The sequence below is a fragment of the Drosophila suzukii genome, chromosome 3 (assembly GCF_043229965.1).
Source record: "Drosophila suzukii chromosome 3, CBGP_Dsuzu_IsoJpt1.0, whole genome shotgun sequence".
NCBI classification, from domain to species: domain Eukaryota; kingdom Metazoa; phylum Arthropoda; class Insecta; order Diptera; family Drosophilidae; genus Drosophila; species Drosophila suzukii.
The window spans coordinates 8,270,171-8,291,403 of NC_092082.1; the positions used below are offsets into that span (position 1 = coordinate 8,270,171).

General features: G+C 40.4%; 1 protein-coding gene across 2 annotated transcripts; it reads left to right on the top strand.

Annotated features, from left to right (window-relative positions):
* The first annotated feature begins 1,485 nt into the window (after positions 1-1,485).
* LOC108013635 (uncharacterized) lies at positions 1,486-19,946 on the top strand. Of its 2 annotated transcripts, none has more exons than XM_017079582.4 (2): positions 1,486-1,606; positions 11,972-19,946. In XM_017079582.4, exon 2 carries the CDS (start codon positions 11,986-11,988, stop codon positions 16,027-16,029), a length of 4,044 nt encoding a protein of 1,347 aa, XP_016935071.2. In that variant the 5' UTR covers positions 1,486-1,606; positions 11,972-11,985; the 3' UTR covers positions 16,030-19,946. The 2 variants fall into 2 exon arrangements, with proteins under 2 accessions (XP_016935071.2, XP_016935069.2); XM_017079580.4 differs by having other exon boundaries at positions 1,500-2,011.
* Positions 19,947-21,233: the final 1,287 nt, after the last annotated feature.

Consider the following 21,233-nt stretch of genomic DNA (forward strand, 5'->3'; position numbering starts at 1 on the left):
AAATATTTATATTTAAATCATTTTATAAATGCTATCATTTGCTGTAATAAATTGAGTTTCAAAACTAATTAAATGTAATCTATATATGATAATTAAAATTTTGTTATGCCTAGTTAATTAGACCACGATTCTCACAGAAAGATTTCAAAGGATACTGAATGAGTCGACTGGTTTTCCCGAAACTTCCTTTATTGTTTTTAGTTTTGTTTTGTAATTTAAAGGAAAATGCTAAAACTATGCCCACTCATTTCCGCTGCGTGCTCCGTTTTCGGAGAGGAACAGTCGTTTAAGCAGGGTTCACTGAGGCCAAACAGCGGGAAAGGCAGTTAAACGGGTCGCACGCAGGTTACGCTTTTGCATTGATATTGTTTGTCATAAACTAGCTCAAAAATCATTAAGCAAAAATTTGAATGGAAGGGTTTGAGTTTAACCTAGTTTGGCACTCCACCCCCAGTCCTTGATTTCCCTCCCCAAATAAGGATTCAGCTCCTCCCGCTGCTTTGTCATCGACTTTGCTCGATTTCTAATCATGCGGTTACAGAACATGTCCACACCACTCTATACTCGAATCCACTCCAACCACTTTTGACTGTCCTCCTGGCCATTCCACTCGACTCGATTTGTTAACCACCCCGTTTTGATGTTACTGGTCTGGTCACTGGACTATATCTCAATTATGCTGCTGGGGGGCGGCGGTTGAAGCGTGTTGCACCATAAACGATGATTGTTTTATCAGAGACTTGGTCGTGTTGATAAACTGTTTTAGCAACAACAACAAAAAATGGTCCGGAGAGCGGTGCTCTGAGTGGAATATTTATTTTTTGACTTATCTAATACGCATGTCCTGTGAGCAGAAGGTAGGATTAGTGTGCTTGTATAGATGTGTGCTTTTATTGCGAATCCATCAAGTGGGCGCGTTGCATACATATAAATATGGCATGGGTGTGAAATAATAATGTATGATTCGTTTTAATTTGATTGTATATCAAAAATGAATTTTAGAAATGGAAAATGTAAGGCAAAGAAATTTATTAGTCCTTAGAAGGCCCCACGTTGGGCGCCAAAATATTGGTTAGTCATTCAATACTGCCTCTCCTTACTATTTCCAGCTGTTTTTTTATTTTTACAATAAAAATTATATTTTTAAATTTAAAAAAATTAAGAAGACGAAAATTGAGTCAAATTACATGTTTAGCTTAAGTGCCCCACGTTGGGCGCCAAAAATATAGTTAGTGGAAAAGGTTAGCACATGTTTTGCCTAGCACCACCACCCCCTCCTTTACAACTTCCTGTGGCTTTCTCTCTCTTTTTGTCCGTAGAACGCCCCCGCGGCGAGAAGTAAACAAAATAGCAACAGAGCGTTGCCCGCTGGAGGTTGGGGGTGGCTCTGGGGGTGGTTTCTCTCGCGGACTCTCGCTCTCTTTCGAGTGCCCGAGTGTGGGTGTCCGCATCCTTTGGCGGCAGGCTGGCAATTGGGAAAACGGAAAAGCCGAATCAGTCTACAGAAAACGCGTACGTGGTGCAGAAGTAGCCGCGGGTGGCTACCACAGCGTCGTTTTGGACTTGTCGGCATGATCAAATAAGTGTAACGCCCTGTACAAGTTCTGTAAGTTTCCAGCTGCAACAAAATCAAATCAAATCCATGAGAAGCAAATGAAAGCCAAACAAATGCAAATATCAATCTGCCGATTTCAGTGTTCAAAGTGTTTGAAATGAGTGACAAAATCCGAGAATTTGTAAGCCAATAACAATCAAAAAGTGGTGGCAACACATTAAAATTTAAAACAAGGATAACCAAGCTTATTTTGTATTTTTATAACCAGAAACGCTGTGCTAATCAAAAACCCAAAAAGTGCTTTAAACGTTAACAAACTACTTAAGTAATAAATTATTACAAATTTTGATACTAGCCCAAAGTATGCCTTATCCAAGGAGTTTCCGTTCGATGCGCGTTTATTTTCGCAAAAGTTTACACTTAGGATTAAAGATGCTCTCTCTGGCCAGAGACATTGTGAGTCCCAGCTACGCAAACTGTAACCCACATTAATCCATATATATATAACTGGATTATTGAACTATGCCCGCTTGCATTGGCCACTAAAAACAAGAAACGAAATTATGATTGGCTTTACAAAAAGGAAATGAAAATTAATTCAAATTGGCGAATTTATTAAAATGTGTTTGCTAAATGCTTTCGAATGCTTTAAAACCCCTATTTATATGCAGTCAACGCTATTTTGCAGATCTAAATTACTATCACAATGAATAGCAAATCGGAAAAAAAACATTACATAGAACTATGCAAATTAACTGACTGCATTTTTTATTCTTCTCCTAAACTACCAATAAAAATCCTTTCCCTAAAAAAATGTTCCCAATCATATGCATGTATGTATGTACTTATTTTATTAAAAACTTTACACATTTTTGTATTATACTACTAAATATTTATGAAAAGCATTTAAAAAAAGTATATTTTAAACGTTTTAAAGATTTTTAGCCTTAGTAACATATGTAAATAAATATGATGGGTATAATATAGGGCGACCTCAGGAATAAATTTAGAATATATGGGTTTTTAAAACCATTTGTAATATAGTTTTGAGAAATTTATAAGATAAGGGAAATCACAAAATGATTTTAAAATTCCTTGTTAGGCGATCCTAATTAACGTTAACTGAAAAATATGATTCTTTATTTTACTAGAATTTAAATTACTTTAGGTGCTTTTTAAGGCAAACTTTTTACTTTCTTCAAAGTTTTCTCTTAAAGGTATGCTATACTGTCAAACCAATTTCTGTGAGCACGTAATTCAAAAATCTCTCCACGTATCTTTTATTTCCATCATATACATTGTAATATTTGGTTCGAAAAGCAGAAAGACCGAAAAGATAGATGCGACTTTTTGATGGATACAATGACTCACTCACACACAAAACACACAGACAGTGTCCGACGAAGTTGGTAAATTTAATTGGAATAATAAACGGTGTGTGTGTGTGTGGTGTTCGCTGCTCTCTCACTTTTTTTTATGAAACAAAAATGCACAATGCCTGATATAGATGTCATAAAGTTTTATTAATAATGAAAATTGTACTAAAAACGAGGCCAGCCGGAATGGGACAATTTATTAAAAAGTCTCATTAGCTCACGGGTTTTATCGCACATCGAGCATACGCCACGAGGTCCCCTTACGGGTGCTAATAACGTAAAAGCAGAAACGACGAATAATAATAATAATATGCCCGGCTCGGGATTGCGGGATTGCGATAAAGTAAAATTTTCGATATGGGTGGTGGACATGATTAAAATGCGGACCCCAGTTTACCACCCACATTTTTTATGACTGGGCAATAACTGGGCCGTCGGAGATTAAGTATTTTTAATGCGACAGCGACTGACAATAAAAATATAAAAATTTCAACGATAACGTGTGTACATATATACCATATAGCAACGTCAGCGGGGCAAATCAATTTCCATAGCCATAAGTATGCACATATATCTATTGATATGCGTTTTGCATGTGTCTATTGTAAATATCCAGCCGACTGATATTAAGTCACTTGCCATGTGCTCCTCCGGCAATATTTATTCGCTGAAAATCAATAAATTCCACACAGACACACACTCGAAAAGCGAATATTTTTCTTTTTTTTTCCCTCATTTTCTCTTTGCGCTGGCGCTGCGGCTCATTATTAATATAAGTATATACTTGTATACATCTGTATATATATATGAATGATTTTTTTTACATTTTTATATTTCGCAGGGCCTAGAAGATGGGGGTTGGCTTAAGTGTTTTTCTATTACGCCTTTTGCCCGAATTCCAGCTAGGCAAACTCACACACACACACCCATAAAGCGCCCTGAGAACCACCCGCAACTCACCCAATATTATATTTGCTTTTAAATATTTTGATATACAGCCCAGTAACTCACACACACACACACACACAAGCAGGCGTTTTCTCATAAAAATTTCGTACTCGAATAAGACGAAGTAGCTGCACACACACAAACTGGGCAAAATGTAACCCGCAGGCATTATGGGTTAAGGGGGCAGAGGCGGTGGCAAAAGGGGGGGCCACATGGCAAAAACTTTGAGCAGCAGCAGGAAAATAATGTAAAGGATGTGCCAGGGCCACCATGGAGACCAAGCCGACTGTAACTGGAAAATAATAATTTTTTCTCCCTTTTTTCCTTCATTTCTTGCTTTCTCCGTGAAAATATACCCCACCACCCCACCACCCACTTTCATCCCTCCTTCTGTATGTTTGCCGTTTCTTTTGAGTGTCAGAAATGGAAAAGAAAATAATTTGATGGTTTCATAAACTCGCTTCGGGGGCCAAAAAAGAGGCGTGGGGTGGTGGTTTTCCCCTGGCTGTCAGTGTGTGTGTGTGTGTGTGTGTGTATTTCTGATAAAATTGCAAACTTCTCCCCCTCTGTTTCCCTGTGTGGGTGTTCGACTAAGAAGAAGAAGCTAGAATTTATGGAATTTTTCTTCTTTTGTATTCTTTTTTTGGATGAAAAGTTCCTGGACGATAGATTTCTCTGGCGAAATAGTTGCAGCATACTTAAGGGGGTTGCTTCCACAAGAAGCTCATCATGTCGATAAGGCAGATGATAAGGAACTACATATATTCTCGGTCTCATTAGAACCAAGGAAAACACTTGCCTTATTATAAACATGATTATTATAACCCCTCATCCATATTTTCTCTGCACTCACACACACACATACGTACTTTTACTGGCTTATGTATGTGCACAGCATTTGTCCTTGTCTCTGTGTTTGAGTTTCATTATTAATTTTCCTCGTTTTTTCATATTTTTCGTATTTTTATTTTATCACACACATAGACACACACACACATAGGCCCAGAGGGTGGAACGCACACACACACTCGCATTTAGTTTATTGTACAAAATATTATTTGATAGAAAAAAGTTTTAGTGCCCGACAGAGATGGAAATAGTTTTTGTTGGCTTTTCGTTTTTCGGTTGGTCGGAAAATAGATGGTGTATGTGTGTGTGTGTGTATAGGAGGGGTATGAAAATGGTTGGGGAAAATTAATTTTTCACTTTGTGGCCCATGCGCCATGGAGATGTGAAAGTGAAAATGATGGAAAAAATATCAAACCGTTAACGATTTACAGGCCTTCGAAGCTCTCATTACAGGGTTTTTCACTCCCCCTCCAATACATATTTACGTGTTTGTTTTCCCTGCGCGTTCATTGGTTTCTAATGAGATTTCCCACTAATGAGCTGGGCACCTAGAAACTGGAAATGTTTTTCCGATTTTTTTCCTGACGCTTGGCTTAGGGCTTTGGGCAAAGGATTTCTGCAGCTACGTCAAAGGAAGTTCTACGAAATTGGTTCGACATACTTCTTATTTCTTACATTTCAAATGATTACGGTTTCTGAAGAATTAAGTAGGTTTTCTTTTTCAATTATGGTCATTACCTTTCTCAGATTATTAACGTATTTGATGGCAATTAAAAGCTAATTATTCTAGGTGTTTATACTACAATAATGTAAGTCATTGGATATTATTTCCCTTTGATATATGCGTATATTTGTTAATAGATATGCTAGTTATCGATTTCAGTCAGGTTACCAATCCAATAGAATCTTCCTTTCTTGACCAACTTGCGTTACTTATTGGAGAACACGAAAAACTGATTTCCTAACCAAACACACTTCAAAGTAACACCCCAATCTTGAGACATCAAAAAACTTAGCAGCATCTCACGTATATCGAACATTGCATTTCTAATAAAGTAATTTGTCGCACACATTTAACGCGGAAAGGCGACACCAAAACCCGTCCCATTGACTGATTCCTCCCCCGCATAAGAAGAAAAACCAACAGAGATCATTACTCCCAAGTCTAGGGGTTGATTTCCCGATCCCCTAACACATTATTATTCCCATTTCCATTTACATTTTTGAGTCCACGCATAATTTCAATTTGATTTTCATCAGAAATATTAATTGCAATCCACATACCGCATTTCGGGCGGGGGTGTCCTGTCAGGGGCTGCTGTTGTAGGTGAAAGTGTGGCATATGGGCTGCAAGGGGCGTATCAATCATAAGCGACATTTCGTCAGGACACGCTAGGCTAAGGGTGCGAAGTAGGTTGGTCCTTGCTCGAATTTAAATTTAATAATTACTTTTATGGTACCCAACGAGTTGGGCGGGTGTTACAATTCTGAGCACCCTATATGTCGGGCATCCACGAAACCACAAAAATTTAAAATAGTAATTGTAAATTGATAATATAATATAATATAACAAAATAATAAAAATCTTGTTTCAGAAATATTTGCAATTTCAGAAAACATTTATCTAAGTCATATTTATTTATAATAATATAATATATATATAATATAATATTTTTAAATGTTCCGTTTAAAATTTAACTTAAATCTCTAATACCAAAAAAATAGAATACTAATACTATTCTCTTGTAGTCGAAACCCCCTTTGGGATATTAAGAGCAACACAAGACATTGATAGGTTTTATTTAGTTGAGACTTAAAATACATAAATTATGGTTTATTGGGCTTAGATTAGGGTACGTTATACCTTGAATTTGAAATGTTTTATATTATTAGCAAAAAGAAAGAAATAAGCTTCCCATAAATGAGTATCCAGTCTTATTTATAATGATTTGAATGCCACATTGCATTTTTGTTTACATTCCGCCCACTGCAAGGACATGCGCCTACGAAAAGGGGAAGCCCCTCTTTTCGGGCGGTGCGTGCGTGCGAGTGATTCCAGTCGAGTGAAAGCGAAAGTGAAAGTGCCGGCAACGGCTGCGTCACAGTGGACATGTGTGAGAGTGAAAGTCGATGGGAAAACCTTGACCACGACCACGATGGCGACCAGGTCAAAGTAGACCAGACCGAGTGGGTGGTTGGGCTGTTCTTTTTGGGGTCCGATACGAACCGATTCGATTCAGCTGCCTGCCGACCAATGAGTTGCCAACTGCTCCGTTCCGACTGTTGCTGTTGGACTATTTTGCTAGCCTGGTTCGTTCAACCGGCGATTTTCTAGCCACACTCGTACACATATGACTATGGCCGGCTGCTCCAAAAAAGAGAGTCACCTTCATGGCGCAGACGCAGAAACTGGGGGAAATGCGGGGGAAGTCACTTTCACTTTTTCGGCCTCTGATGTGTGTTGTGTGCCGAGTGGCAAAAGACTGTGGGGAAAATGGTAAAGGGGTGGCCAAGGTTGGACCCACACGCACACACATGCACTTGCAGCTGGCATGTCCTTCGAGATACAAGTATCTGTAAGTCAATCCGTCAATCGGGGGAAGCAAACAATCACTGGCCGCATCTCTGGGGAGAGTTTATGACTCAGATTTATGGAGATGTCCACTGAACCAAAGCCTAATCCCTTCAGGGACTCGCCTGACCCTAAGTTGATCATAAAGACAACTCGAACCACTTTATTTATGCATTTCCATAACTTATACCTCATAAATAAATTGCTGTTTTAATTTTTGTATATAATATACATAAGTATTTATAAATAAGGAATACAATTATTTAGTAGCTAATTTCCACCGTAACACAATATAGTTCATTTAGAGCAACTCTTTTATGGCCTCAAACAAATGTCACCCGTCTTTAATTCAATTTAAAAGTGTAGATATTATAATTAATTGAAATTGACAAGAGTTGATTGACATTTTTATCAACTCAATTATAAACATTCATAAAAGAAAAAAGACATACGATCAAAAAGCTCTTTGACTTAACACCCATATCATTTCTAATAATAGGAACGTGTAATCCACCCTTTTTCAATTTTCCTTACATTATTTTACAACTCTTTTCTTTAGGATCCAATTTATTTTTGATTGTCCTAGATTTTAAGGCCTCTTATGAAAGGAATTCACAAAGTGATCTACCGATCCCCTCAAATAGTTTCCAGCTTTAAAGGTTCTTAAAATTATTTCTTACAATAACCCTTGGTAATCATGTTATTAAAAGACAATTACAAAATCCTCTCTCTAATGTCACTAAATGGCATACAAAAAGGTACTTCTTACCTGGGTGACAATCCAGAGTCCGCAGAAACCCTTCAATTAGCCAATTTCAACATTTCGTAACATGGAACAACCCTCAAACCCTTTCAGGGAATATTTATGTGATTCCTAGCTACTCAAGTCAAGAAGTTTCGGCTTCTGTGACAGCAACTTGAAAGAAACCAAAAGAATTTCTGACTCTTTTCATTGGGAGTGCATAAATTAAAATAACAAAAATATAACTGCCGCTGGCGGAACACCAATAACAACGATGGCGGTACACGAAGTTCTGCAGTAGGAAAAACAAATTGAAAATCCTATCGAACAATGATAAATTGGCACGACAACAATAATATCGGGGGAAAACCCTCCAAGTTGCGCGGTTGTTGCTCATTCGTGTGTCGCCGTCCCTTTCTTTTGTAGTTGTAGTTGTGGTGGTTACTGAAAATTTCAAAAAAAATAAAAGAGAGGAGGAAAAAGAAAACTAAAAGGGGCGGAGCAATAATGGTTTTCCGGGCAGCGCTGCTCTATTGTCGCTGTATGGATTTTTTTTAAGGGAAATTCTATGATTTTTGATATTTTGGGGTGTTTTATTGAGGTTTTTTCCGTGATATGGGTAGGGGCCCAGATTGTATGTGTGTGTATTAAACGATACATAGGGTTAGGTCTGTGTGTGTGTCGTTGGGATTTTAGTATCATTGCTATTTGCTGTTTTGATTTTCAACCGGCAACTGGCAATTGATAGCCGATATTTTTTGTTATTCCGCTGCGTCATGCGGCAGTTGACAACGAGCTAGCCACTTGGCAGGACACGATCCCGACACACGCCAAAAAATAAAAAAGAAACTGCGCATGCGCAAAAGTGACTTGCGTAACGCGAACATAACGAGAGCATCAAGTGATCACTGATCGAGGAAATGGTTTTTGAGAATGTGCAGTGACCAAATAAACGAGTGACAATAGGAACAAAAATTAAACAAAAATTATATCGGATCGCGAAAATCAAAAACATACTTAATGAGTAGGTTGATCTACAAAGTTGTATAGTTTATTTAATAGTTAATATCAAAGATGGAGCTGAGTGACATTCTAAGGAGAAATACATCATTACGACATGATTCTCCAGTGGAACCAAATAACTTTATTAGTTGTGTTTCACCTGTGATCAATGTGATTTTATTGGATTACTAAATCTTAATAAAATCACAAATTTAATGTTTTAAAACTAATTATTTAAACATACTTAAATTTGCATTTGTGGTTTAATTATCATCTTCACTTTAAAAAATATTTTAGTACTACTTAATATACAAACGCGACTAATTATATTTTTTTTAGTTTTAAAATAAATTTTGAAAGTTAAATTTAAAAAATTTTATAAACCGTTAACATCTTCATTCTTTAACAAACTTAGTAAGTTTCATTTAAATTCAAGACTCACGTTTTTATTTTGTATTCACTGAAAATTTCTGTAATATTATAGAAACTCTTTTTTCTTAATCTTTTAAAAAGTTTTGATTAGTTTCAGATTAGTTAAAACACCAATTTTATGGGCTTAAGCTTGCAAGCTAAGATTAATATTCATCAGAAATACATCTACCATCAACTATCCATGTCAGAATCAAAACCAATCTGACGTTATTGGTTTCCCTTAGGCCAGTGTCAAGATTATTTTCTGAGTCCTCTGGCCCCCATCCAGAACTGGGTTGATATGTTGGTTTGCCAAATTAGCCGCTTCTCTTGTGGAGTCTCAAAATATACAGTGTACACATGCACATTTACTATATGTATACCTAGTCAAGGAGTACATGGTTTTGTTTACACTCTGTTGGCATTTTCATTTCGAACATTTTTCTCGGGCATCCTCCTACTGGCACGAAGAGATGGATATAAGGCGGGCAGGCAGGCGAAAAAAATCAAATAAAATAACATCAAACTACCTTAGGCTTTATAAAAATCCCAACCGAAATACAAGCAACACTCGCTATCGCATACACAAACGCACAAAGATACTGAAGAGAAATGCGCACATCCTGGCAGGCATTTTTGCTTAACTCCTCAAAGTGCCAGGTTCGGGGTCATGGGGGATGGGGGGTTGGTTAAAAGGGGGAGGACAGTGGCGGTGGGAGTGGGGTTTTGGCCTCAAGAAATTGTATAAAAGCAAAGTCAACAACAACTACAACGACAACATGTAGCTGGAGAACCAATTTCCAACCATGGAAACTTAATTTATGTCTGCAGCATAGTTGAGAATATTTTTCTTTCTTTCATTCCTTTTGCCTACTCTCCGCCTACCACCTCCAACCCCACCCCCTGGAAACTTATTTCCCCCCCCTACCCTTTGACTGCTCCTCCTTGGCTTTTCTCCTTTTAGCCTGGGCTCAAATAGGAAAAAGGAATTTTCGGTTTATTTCGAAAAAATTTTCCTGCACAGCAAGAAATTTAGTTCACTTTACATTGCATTATTTGATGCTTAAGGTACCGAGTTCAAGTACTCAACAATAAATATTTATACTTTCACATTGTTAAATAGGAGTATATGCAACAACACTCTGGCTTGCAATTTTTTTAGTAGTTTCTTTTAATACAATGGTCTTTATTTTTACTGGTCCTTTTAGCCCCGTAAACTCCATTAAATATTCGAAAAAAAATTTCCGACTTAAATTTCTTTTGCATAATAAATATTGTTATATCAATTACATACTATGTAGTTTTCTTCCAGTGTAACTCCGCCTATTTTTGCCTCCCTGTTGCCAGGCATTTTCCCCCTCGTTTTCCCCTCATCCCCACCATATTCCTTTTTGCTTTTCTTGAGAATCAAATTTATTTTACCAAGTCATGTTGAAGAAAATTTTTATAAGTTTTATGCTTGACTCAAGTGATGGTGTTGGTTGGTGGGGGGGTCGGAAAAGTGGGTGGAAAATGGCTGTGTGTGTGTGTGTGATAGTGTGGGGCAAAAAGTTTTCTGTGTGCGCCACACAAACACACATACACCCACACACAAGAAAATAAGCAAAATTTGTATTCCTTAAATCGGATGACTTTGTATAAATTTTCGTGTGCGCCACAATGGGGTTGTGTGTATGTGTGTTAGTGGGTGGCAGCTGGGGCGCTTAGTAAACAAACAGCAAGAAGAAGAAAAAAAAAGAAGAAAGTTTCGTTCCCCATATATGTATGCTATACATATGTATGTGTATATAATGGAAAAATTTTTCATAGAATTTGCACAAAAATGAAAAAGTGTAGCCACAGCGAAATGGTGTGGGAAATGGTAGATGGTATTGTGGGTGGCAAATGGGTGGGAATAATGATGATGGAGAAGAAAAAGCAGAAGAAGGCGGACAGAAGCAGAAAAATGAAATTAAGCGCATACGGAAATGAGACACAAATATTCTGCGTGTGTGTGCGGGCTTAGGCGTTTGTGTGTGTGTGTGTGCAGGAGAAATATTTGAGTGGCATTCGGTTGAAGCCAAACTAAAATTGAATGGAATCCTTGGTCAAATGTTCTGCGTTTCTCTCTACGTTTTCCTTTTTGGCCAAAAAATAATGCGATCTAAGCCTCAGCCCATTCAATATGTACACTGAAGAAAAATTGGGAGGGAGGGAGAGTTATGAATAAATTGGTTGAGTATATGAAGGGATTTTATTGTTATTATATTGATTAATATTTTTGTAAGACATTTGCCATTACGGGAAAAGTTTTACACATTACAAAATATTATTATTAATATTATGTCATTCAATTTTATGGTAGTTTCCACCACATAAAACTAAACCTTATGTTCATACATGCATATAAATAACCCTAATATCCCATCCCTTTTAGTTAGAGTAAAACCCCCCGCTAGCATGGCTTCGACTTCAATTAAAAAGTTCTCCACTACAATGTTTCTCCCTCTCCATCTTTCTCCCCTTTTCCCCCTCAGTAATATCATCCAAAATGGCTGCATCCATATATGCCACCCCACCGCCAGATCTGAGCAGCGAGGACACTGCTCTCTCCGACGTCTCCAACTCATCGACACTCAACACGAACAGGAACAACCACACCAGCGGCAGCAATAGCAACAATCCACATGAAGCCACAGGAGCAACGCCCACAGCCACATCAGCCACATCAAGAGGAGCAACAGGAGGAGGTGGTGGAGTGGGAGGCACTTCACCCACCGCCCACTTGGTCAAGGCAATGGAGCTGGAACTGGAGCCCAAGCCAGCGGGAAGCGGCACAAATGAGGCGGACCAAATGGAGGAGGCAGCGGAGGAGCGGCACAAGGACGCGGAACAGCAGCAGCAGGAGGAGGAGGAGGTGGGCGATGCCAACATGGCCACCATGGCGGCAGCCATGCAGCTGCAGCTTCTGGAGGCCCTCAGCGATGCGGCCAAAAAGCGACGCAAGCAACACAATCCCAGTCGACTGGAGGCCCTAAATTTGAGTGGAGAACCCTCTGGTGAAGTGGGTCCAAAAAGACCCGACTCCTCCACGGTGGACTACGAGGAGAAGTTGTCCAAGATGTTCCTGCCCAAATCCATTGAGCAACTGAAGGAGACCTTCGAGATGCTGCAGCAGCAGAAGCAGGAGGAGGAGCAGCACCAACAACCGGAAACGGAAGTGGAAGCGGAAACGGAAGCGGAAGCCATGGCAGACATATCAGAATCCAGCAAGCAGCGCGAGAATCCCTATCACACCTACTGCAAGCAGTGCGGCGAGAGTTTCGAGACCGAGTTCAAGTTGAGCCTGCATATGCTGCAGGATCACGGCGATGATAGGTCCGGTGAACAGGATCCCGCCGACTTCCTGGCCTCCATCAAGGTGAAACTGGAGCGTGCCGACATACCCAGTCCGCAGCAGGATCATAATATGCAGCAGGACATGACCAATGGTCATGGCAAGGATTTGGAGCGAGAACAAGAGCACTGGTTCCAGGCCATGCAGCAGGCGCAGCATCATCCGCATGGTCCGCACATGCCACCTGCATTTCCCTTCCCACCAGAGGCAGCCCTGGGTCCAGCTGGATATCTACCACTTCTTGGCATGTCTGGTTTTCCTGGAGTAGATGGCCTGAATCGTCCCCCCCTGAGGATCTTCAATCCCGAGGCCTATTGCGAACTGTGCAACAAGGAGTTCTGCAACAAGTATTTCCTCAAGACACACAAGGCCAACAAGCATGGCATCTTCGATCCCGTCGGCGAATCGAGCAGCTCCAACACTTCCAGCCACCACAATAATAATAACAACAATAACAACATTACCAGTAGTAACAACAACACCAGTGGACACCCTAATCCCAGTGTGAGCTCCATGAGTCAAATGTTCCAGCTGCAAAGGGAGGCTCAGGTTTTGGCCAAGCAGGATGCTCAGCCAGTTGGAGGAACCTCCAATCCCGTGGCCTCTGTGCATTGCGACATCTGTTCCAAGCGGTTCACCAACATCTTCGCCATGCGTCGTCATCGGGCCAAACAGCATGACATGCAGCCGGGTGCCCAGGATTCACCCAACTCCCAGACGCCCATGCCATCGCAAAACCTTCGGGGAAGTCCAAATGAGCCACTGCAGCCGGCTATCAAGCAGGAAATGTCACAGGAAGGTCAGGAGGTCAAGCCGTATCAATTGCCTGAGGGTTTCCGCGAGGACTTCACCCTGGAACAGGAGGAGCTGAGCTTTGTACCGCCACCCAGGAAGTTGCCCTCACATCTTCACCAGCAGGCCAAGGACTCCAACTTTAATCCGGACAAGCTGCGTCGCCTGGGCGTCCAGTTTCCTGAGTTCTTCTGCGAGCTTTGTTACCGGGAATATGCCAATCGCTACTTCCTGCGCACCCACAAGTGGAAGCGGCATGGTTTGTTTGTGCCACCAGAAGATGTGGCATCGCAGCAGGGAGGCAAGGATGAGGCGGCCCAGATGCCCAGTGCATGGCCATTTATGCCTCTGAATTTGATGCTGGCCAAGGCGGCAGCTGCCACGATGGATCAGCAGCAAGAGCAAGAGCGCGAACCGGAAGCGGATTTGGAGTCAGAGCAGCCCAGCAAGAGGATCAAATTGGAGCAACAACAGACGCCACCGGAGGGCTATGATGAAGACAAGCTAAATGGCTCGGTGGTGGGCCTGCAGAATCTACAGAAACTGCAGTCCATGTTGCAGCAACTCAACGACATCAATGGCAAGCGTCCTTTGCCCTGTCACCTTTGTGGCCAGGAGCAGGAGAACCAGTACGCCCTGCGAGCTCACCTCATGACCGAGCACGCTGGCCAGATGCAACTGCCCATGCCCATACCAATTCCCCTGCCCGATCAGCAGCAGGCACCCCAACATCCCATGGCTGGATTGTATAATCCCCAAACACCACCAGGGGCTCTTCCAGGAGCCAGATCCCCACCAGCTGGCGATCTGCGTTGCCAGCAATGCGATCGGGATTTCGCCACCACCCAGGAATTCAAGCAACATATCGCCGAGGTGCACATGGGCAGAAATGGAGGACTGAGTGGAAGTCCCCTGCGCGAGGGTTTCTTCACGCCCGAACGTCCAGTGGCGCCATCAGCGGGCGGTCCAGGAACTCCAGCTGCTCCTCCAGGGAATCGTCCAGCTTATACCCTCACACCCACCAGTAGCTACTGCGAGATCTGCAACAAGGAGTTGTGCAACAAGTACTTCATGAAGACGCACATGCAGCGGATGCACGGCATCGAGATCGAGAATGGCGCCCAAATCGGCGGAGTGGTGTGCAACATTTGCAACAAGGAGCTGTGCAGCAAGTACTTCCTGCGGGTGCACAAGCACAACACCCATGGCATCATCGAGGAGGGATCTCCATTGCCGCAGCCCAGGGGTCAGAATGGGGTCAAGATGGATGCGGCTGCCGCAGCAGCAGCAGCATCTGCAGCATCGCAGCCAGCCCAGCAGGATCAGGATATCAATGTCTCACCACCCACAGTGGAGGGCAGTGCCGGAAGCAGTTCCTCCAACTCCAATCACGAGGTGTGTCCACTTTGCTCTCGCCAATTCCGGAGCTTCAAGTGGCTGCGTTCTCATCTGATGAACGAGCATGGAACCGCTGGAGTGGAACGTCTCCGGGAAATAGACACCACCTCATCGTCGACTCGCAGCAAGCCCAACAGTCCCACGCTAAAGATTCCCAACGGCAGTGGTAGTGGTAATCCAAGTGCAGCGGGATCCGGAGCTGGAAATACCGCTCCTAATCTCGCCCAAGCCCTGCAGAACCTCAATGCCCAGCATCTTTTTGGGCAGATGCAGCAGCAGCAACAGCAGATGCCCAAGATGCCACCATTGCCGCTGCCCGGTATGTTTGGCGAACCATCTGGCAGGTTTAAGGAGTACCAGTGCTCACTGTGTCCCTTCACCACGCCCTACTACGCCTTCCTGTTCATCCACGAGCGCTCCCATGCGCTGCTCAACAACGGGGGCGAGGGCATGGAGTTGCCCATGGAGACGCCGCCACCGCAGCAACCACCCAGGAGTTCGGGTAAATCGCGCAGCAAGTCCAACAAGGCGGTGGTGCCACCTCCGCCCATCAAATCCGAAGAACCGGAGCCACCTCTAGAGCCCACCAACCTCAGCACCTCCGCACCCAAGGTCGCCTCCCATTCGCCCACTGCAGGAGGAGCATCACCAGCCGCCTACTCCCCCAAGGCAACCAGCTCAACTTCACCCAAGATTCAACGCCGTCGATCCACCTCAAAGCCCCCGACGACACCCAATGGTTTGGGAAGCGGAAACGGAAGTGGTAACCATCGATCGGCGGCCACCTCACCCTTCGAGGGATGCGGTGAGTTGGCCAACGGAAGTGGCAAGCCGGCGAGCTATGCCCAACCGGATCGGGCAGAGGAAGCATATCAGATGCAGGCCTTCCACCTGCAGCCCGCCGACGCCGACTCGGAGATGCAGTTCGCCCCAGCCCTCGTCTACCTTCCGGTAAGGGTTCGGGCCTCGGCGTCGGCCACGCTCAGCTTCCGGCTCACACCGGCCTAAAGGTGCCACATGCAACAGGTATAGTGTTGCCAGCGTAAGTTCAAGCCATAGAAACGAAAGAACCCCCAAAAAGTTAAGGGATAGGGGCACTCTAAATGGTAAATTCTTAAAAAACAATATAAAATTTACCTCCTGAGTGCCCCCATCCCAGAAATTCCAAAAAAGAAATCCCCCCAAAAACTAAATAGTTAAGCAAACGAAGTTAGGAACATGAACAAGACAAAATAGTGGAACTACAAAAGACTGAGTGCGCATATTAGTTGAGCTCATAATTAAACTTAAATATATACAAAAAACCATAATACAACAAATCGATCAACATCTAAGCCCTATATCGGGCCCAAAAGTTAACCATGTCCAACATGGCACTGATCACAAAATCTATAGCCTATAACTCAACAAGAACAAGTCCGTTTCAGCTGGCAACACTGTGCTAATCATCAAAATAACATATATATAAATATATATATTTTGATAGAAGCATGACAAAGCATAAAGCATAACATACCGCAACCTATAACATATATCTCTAGTGATTAACTATCAAAGTTCCTATGCGTAATAGTAATTTAACGTAAACGAGTTGCAGAAAGATGAGATGGTGGATGGAATCTAAATACGTACATAGATTAGGCGAAGGGGAAGAGGCAGAAAATGGAGAAAAAATTACTATATATACCACTTAGAAGGATTATATATCGTAGTAGCAGCAGCATAAATCAAAATTACAATTATACATTTCTCATCTAGATATGGCGTGGGTTTGTCGTGCTTAGATTAGGGCTGATCGGCACAAATATAGCATATATATGGCATAATAACAATGCTATGGTAAAGCTTCAGCACAAACAAATTGCTCAAAATCAAAATCTTTTTAGCGAAGACTACACTTTTAGGATGTTCTGCAAGATGGCCCTGAATTATCATCCTCTATATAAACACTCTTTTATTAGCCGTATCTGAACCGAGTTATACCCAAAGAAATGTCTTCACTAAAACATAATTCCAGCGCACAACGTGTACATATAAAGTTGTTAAAGATAACACCATAAAAGGTTCAGATTTTCGATAGCGAGGGGAAGTACGAGATAGAAAGAAAGAAAACTAGCGCCAGAAGGTAAACATTAAAAACATTTAAACAACTCAGGGCAAAAGTACAATGACCATTAGTACTTTTTTATACAAACATATTTAAAGAAACCAAAAAAAGCATACGCAAGTAAAATATTACCATAATAATAAATTAAATATATTATGAAACGTTAAAAAAGATAACAAAAATGCTACCTCAGACGGACTTGAAAACAATAATTTAAATAAAATGAATTTATAAAGAAAAATCTACGAAACCATTAAAACTGCAGTAGAGGCAAACCTTAAAGCTAAATCAAATTTTTTGTAGTAACTTTACCTCAAAACAGAATTACATTTAACCTATACTTTGTTGAAATTCTAAAATATATCCTATGATTTAATTAACCATTATAATTTTAAACATTCCAAAGACCACAGCTAGTCGCATAAACAAGAACCAAAACATTCTAGTCAAACGTATAAGGATTATAATAACTAAAATATTAAACCAGAAGCCAAAACAGATCCATCAACTCTTCAGTTTTGGGTGACGATTTTTGCCGATTATTTTGTAGTGTTTAAGGAATTTGTTCTTCGGCGAGAGGAGTTGCCCAAGATGAGTGGATGGCTCCAAGAAGAATACGGATCGGCGAGGAACTATTTGCTATATTTGAAATTTCCTTTTTTTAAAAACGTGTGTTTTTTAAAATGCTGCGTGCCTTTTAGCAAATACTTCGCCGAACCTACAATACCAAAAATTTGAACTTCAAAATCGAAATGAAATTTTACATAGAACTACAAATATAGATCGTAACTTTATTTTATATTCCATTTACTTCTTAGTTCTTATATCTTACTTTAAATGTGTATATATGTATTGAATAAATGTCATGCAATTTGTATTTGTTAAACTTGAGTTTCTTTTATTATTTGAATGTTGATTTCTGATATCTCTATTTATTAGCATGTACTTTTAACCCTAATTGAAGTGTGCCAGACCCGAGTCCAAGGTCTTAAAAAATCACAATCTTTTACTTATCGACTGTGAAGTTGTCGCCGATAGGGGAAGACCTTTTTCTTTGTTTCGTTTTTTTTTTGGAAAACTTTCCCATAGGGGACCTTCATTTTTCGGGGTGTTATATGCTGGTCCAACGCCTTGGCCTCTTCAATTATTAAATTGCCATTTGATTCAATTTGTCAACAATAGCTTGAGAGCCTATCTTCGACTTGTTTAATCATTTTAAAAAACTCACAAGCAGCTGCCTTCCTTCCACATCTCTTTTAAATATAACCAAAAACAGCACCCTCATAAAAAAAATGGGAAAACATAATAAGTGAAACTGTTTCCGGTTTTGGGTCAGGCCTTGACCAACCCCCTGATTAGTATGTTTGCATTAAAAAATGCATCTGTATGGAAAAAAAGGAAACTACGATAACAAAAACCCAGCATGGTCATGTGAGGGTCAAGTTGGAGGGTCGCGTAAGCAGCTGCAGTTGTTTGAAGTTCTAAAAAAAAGTTCCTAAGCCGGAATCAAAATCGATATTGCCATGGCTATTGATTAAATGCAGCCACCCTCTGGGTTGGGAAATGCGCCCGTTTTGGCAGTTAATTATTTGTCACGTGTCCATGCAAATTTCATCTCATTGATTACGGCCAGATATTCGATACTTTTCCGGCTGCCAGCGCTGCAATTAAAGATTGACTCGAACAACAACCCCCAGGTTGACCAGGGGATGGTAGGCAAATTTCATAAATATTTTTCCGAGATTTTCCCCCAAAAATGTTTTCTATTGAATTTTTATGGCAATTTAGGAAAATCTACTGCCAGCTATTTTTAAGGGCGCAAACAATTGACCAAATGCAGTGCTACCCCATGGTGCATTTGCATCGATTTAAGGGTGTCCGCCGCTATTTGCATGTTTAAAAGTGAACTGGAAAAATTGCAATTTATATAAAAATAAAACAAAAATGAAAATGAAATGAAAAAATTGCATTTGCCAAGGGTGATTTGGCAGCCACCCCATGCAAATTCCTTACCTTCTTTGGGCTCGGGTTTTTGGCAATGGCTTATCATTATTTTTATTTCCTTACAATTTGGCATGACTGCAACCCTCACACAGAAGAGCGCACAAATCAAAAATAATAATAAAAATATGTTTTTAAAAATCTAAAGCTAAATAAATTTTACAACACGAAACCCAAAAACCACTTGCAACGTACCTTGAGCATAAATCAAAATTTTGTATGACCTTTGGTAGGGTCAAGCTGCAAAAACCACAAGAAAATCAAAAATACAATTTTACTAGCGCTAAGCAAAAAAAAAAAAACCAAAACCAAAAATTACACTCTTAAAAAAATATTTTAGTTGTAGGCTTAAGTCGAAGCAACAAAACGCATTGAAAAATTATTAATTTAATAGATGTGGAAGTTGGAACAAGAGAAGTAGAGAAGAAAGTGAAGAGAAATGCAACACAAAGACGTGAGAGCGCAAAATCAAAAGCCACGAGCAAAAAATCAAAACAAAATTAAATTTAAATTTAATATAAAACAAAAACCCAACAAAATAACATTTATTTAGTAATTGGCAAATGTATGAGATATATACACTTATATATCGATATATATATATATTACATATACTTAAACAATTTTACTTTGTTATTATGTAAAACTATGTGTGAGAAAAAATCAAAAGAAACCAAGGAAAACTTGAACAAAATAATTTATATTATATGTAAAATGTGAAAGAGCAAAGAATCAAAAAAGGTGGAAAACCAAACATTTTTCATTTCATTGTAAAAGAGCATTTATCAAAAATTGTATGTGTTTTAAATTGATTATATTAAATATATATACAAAAACATATAAATAAATTTAAAATTGTATGATTTGGGTCAGGGAGGGGGTTCTCTTAAAATTCACAGCGACTTTCTTTAGTTCGACTTCCCTGAAGCAAAAACGCACTCAGCTACAAGTGTCATCATCTCGAGCTTAAAAAGTGCTTAGGTCGCCCTGTGATTCCCATTGAAAGTCGGCGAGGGACCTGCCTAAGCTGATTTTGCGACCCTTGAGACTGGAACCCCAACCTCTCATCATGTTCAGGAAAAATGGAGAAAATTTCAACTTTTCCGAGTTTTGACATTTGCTTTTAGCTTTTCAATATTTTCCAAGAAGACAGGGATGAACGGAAAACACTCAGAAAAATATAATGGCACCAAAAAGTTCCACATAAAATAATATTAAAAAATAAAATAATAAAATCTTGCATTTCTAAGCCTTTTTTGGTGCTGTAAATCTACATTAATTTTTTTTCTGTGCAAAACGAAGAACCTCCAACCCCAGAGAACCGGGGAGAAGGTCCTTACTTTCGCTTGTTGCTACCCTAAGCAGTCCGAGCATTGCGAAATCAAAGTATGTCAATATTTGTATTACATGGGACACTCACTGGCAGGAGCGACTGTATCTGTAACTGTAGATGTAATGGGCAAACACAATGCCTGTGGAAATGTCTTATCAATAATTTTTGAAAAGAATGCGACGAAATCAATTCCGATCGGGGGCTGGAGATGTGCGTCTGACGCGTGTTCCTGACAGCTCCATGGCTTTCTTGTCCTGTCGTCCCTTGTCAAAAACTTCCTGTTGCCAAAAAGGCGAGGAAACAAACTTGTTCATAATTTGGCAACGGAAGAGGGCAGAATGTTTTCCCCATAGTTTTCGGTGAGTATTATAAATGTGTAGTGCTACATAAGTTGGAAAAGTTTTCTGGGTACAGTTGCCATAGACTTTTGGCATTGTTACTTAAAAGTTGGATACACACATTCAGTATTAAGTCATTTCCATTCTCAAAGTTTTTGCAGCCATTACTAAACACCATACTACTCCTAAAAATTCTAGGTATCCCACTTTAGAAACGAAAAACAATTATTAATGATGATGCACATGTGACAACTACCCCTTCTTTCTAATGCATTATACATCAAAACCCATCCATCAACGACAGCAATAGCTCAAAAAATTCCAGAATTAAATTACAGTTTTGGTTGTTTTTGAATGGATTGCTTGTGGAAATTAGTTTTTAATCGATTTGGCAGAGCTTCACACGCAGGCCAACAAATTACAGGCCTGAAAT

What these genes read in the sequence shown, in the direction of transcription:
- LOC108013635 (XM_017079582.4), top strand. Translation starts at nt 11,986, where the DNA reads ATGGCTGCATCCATATATGCCACCCCACCGCCAGATCTGAGCAGCGAG.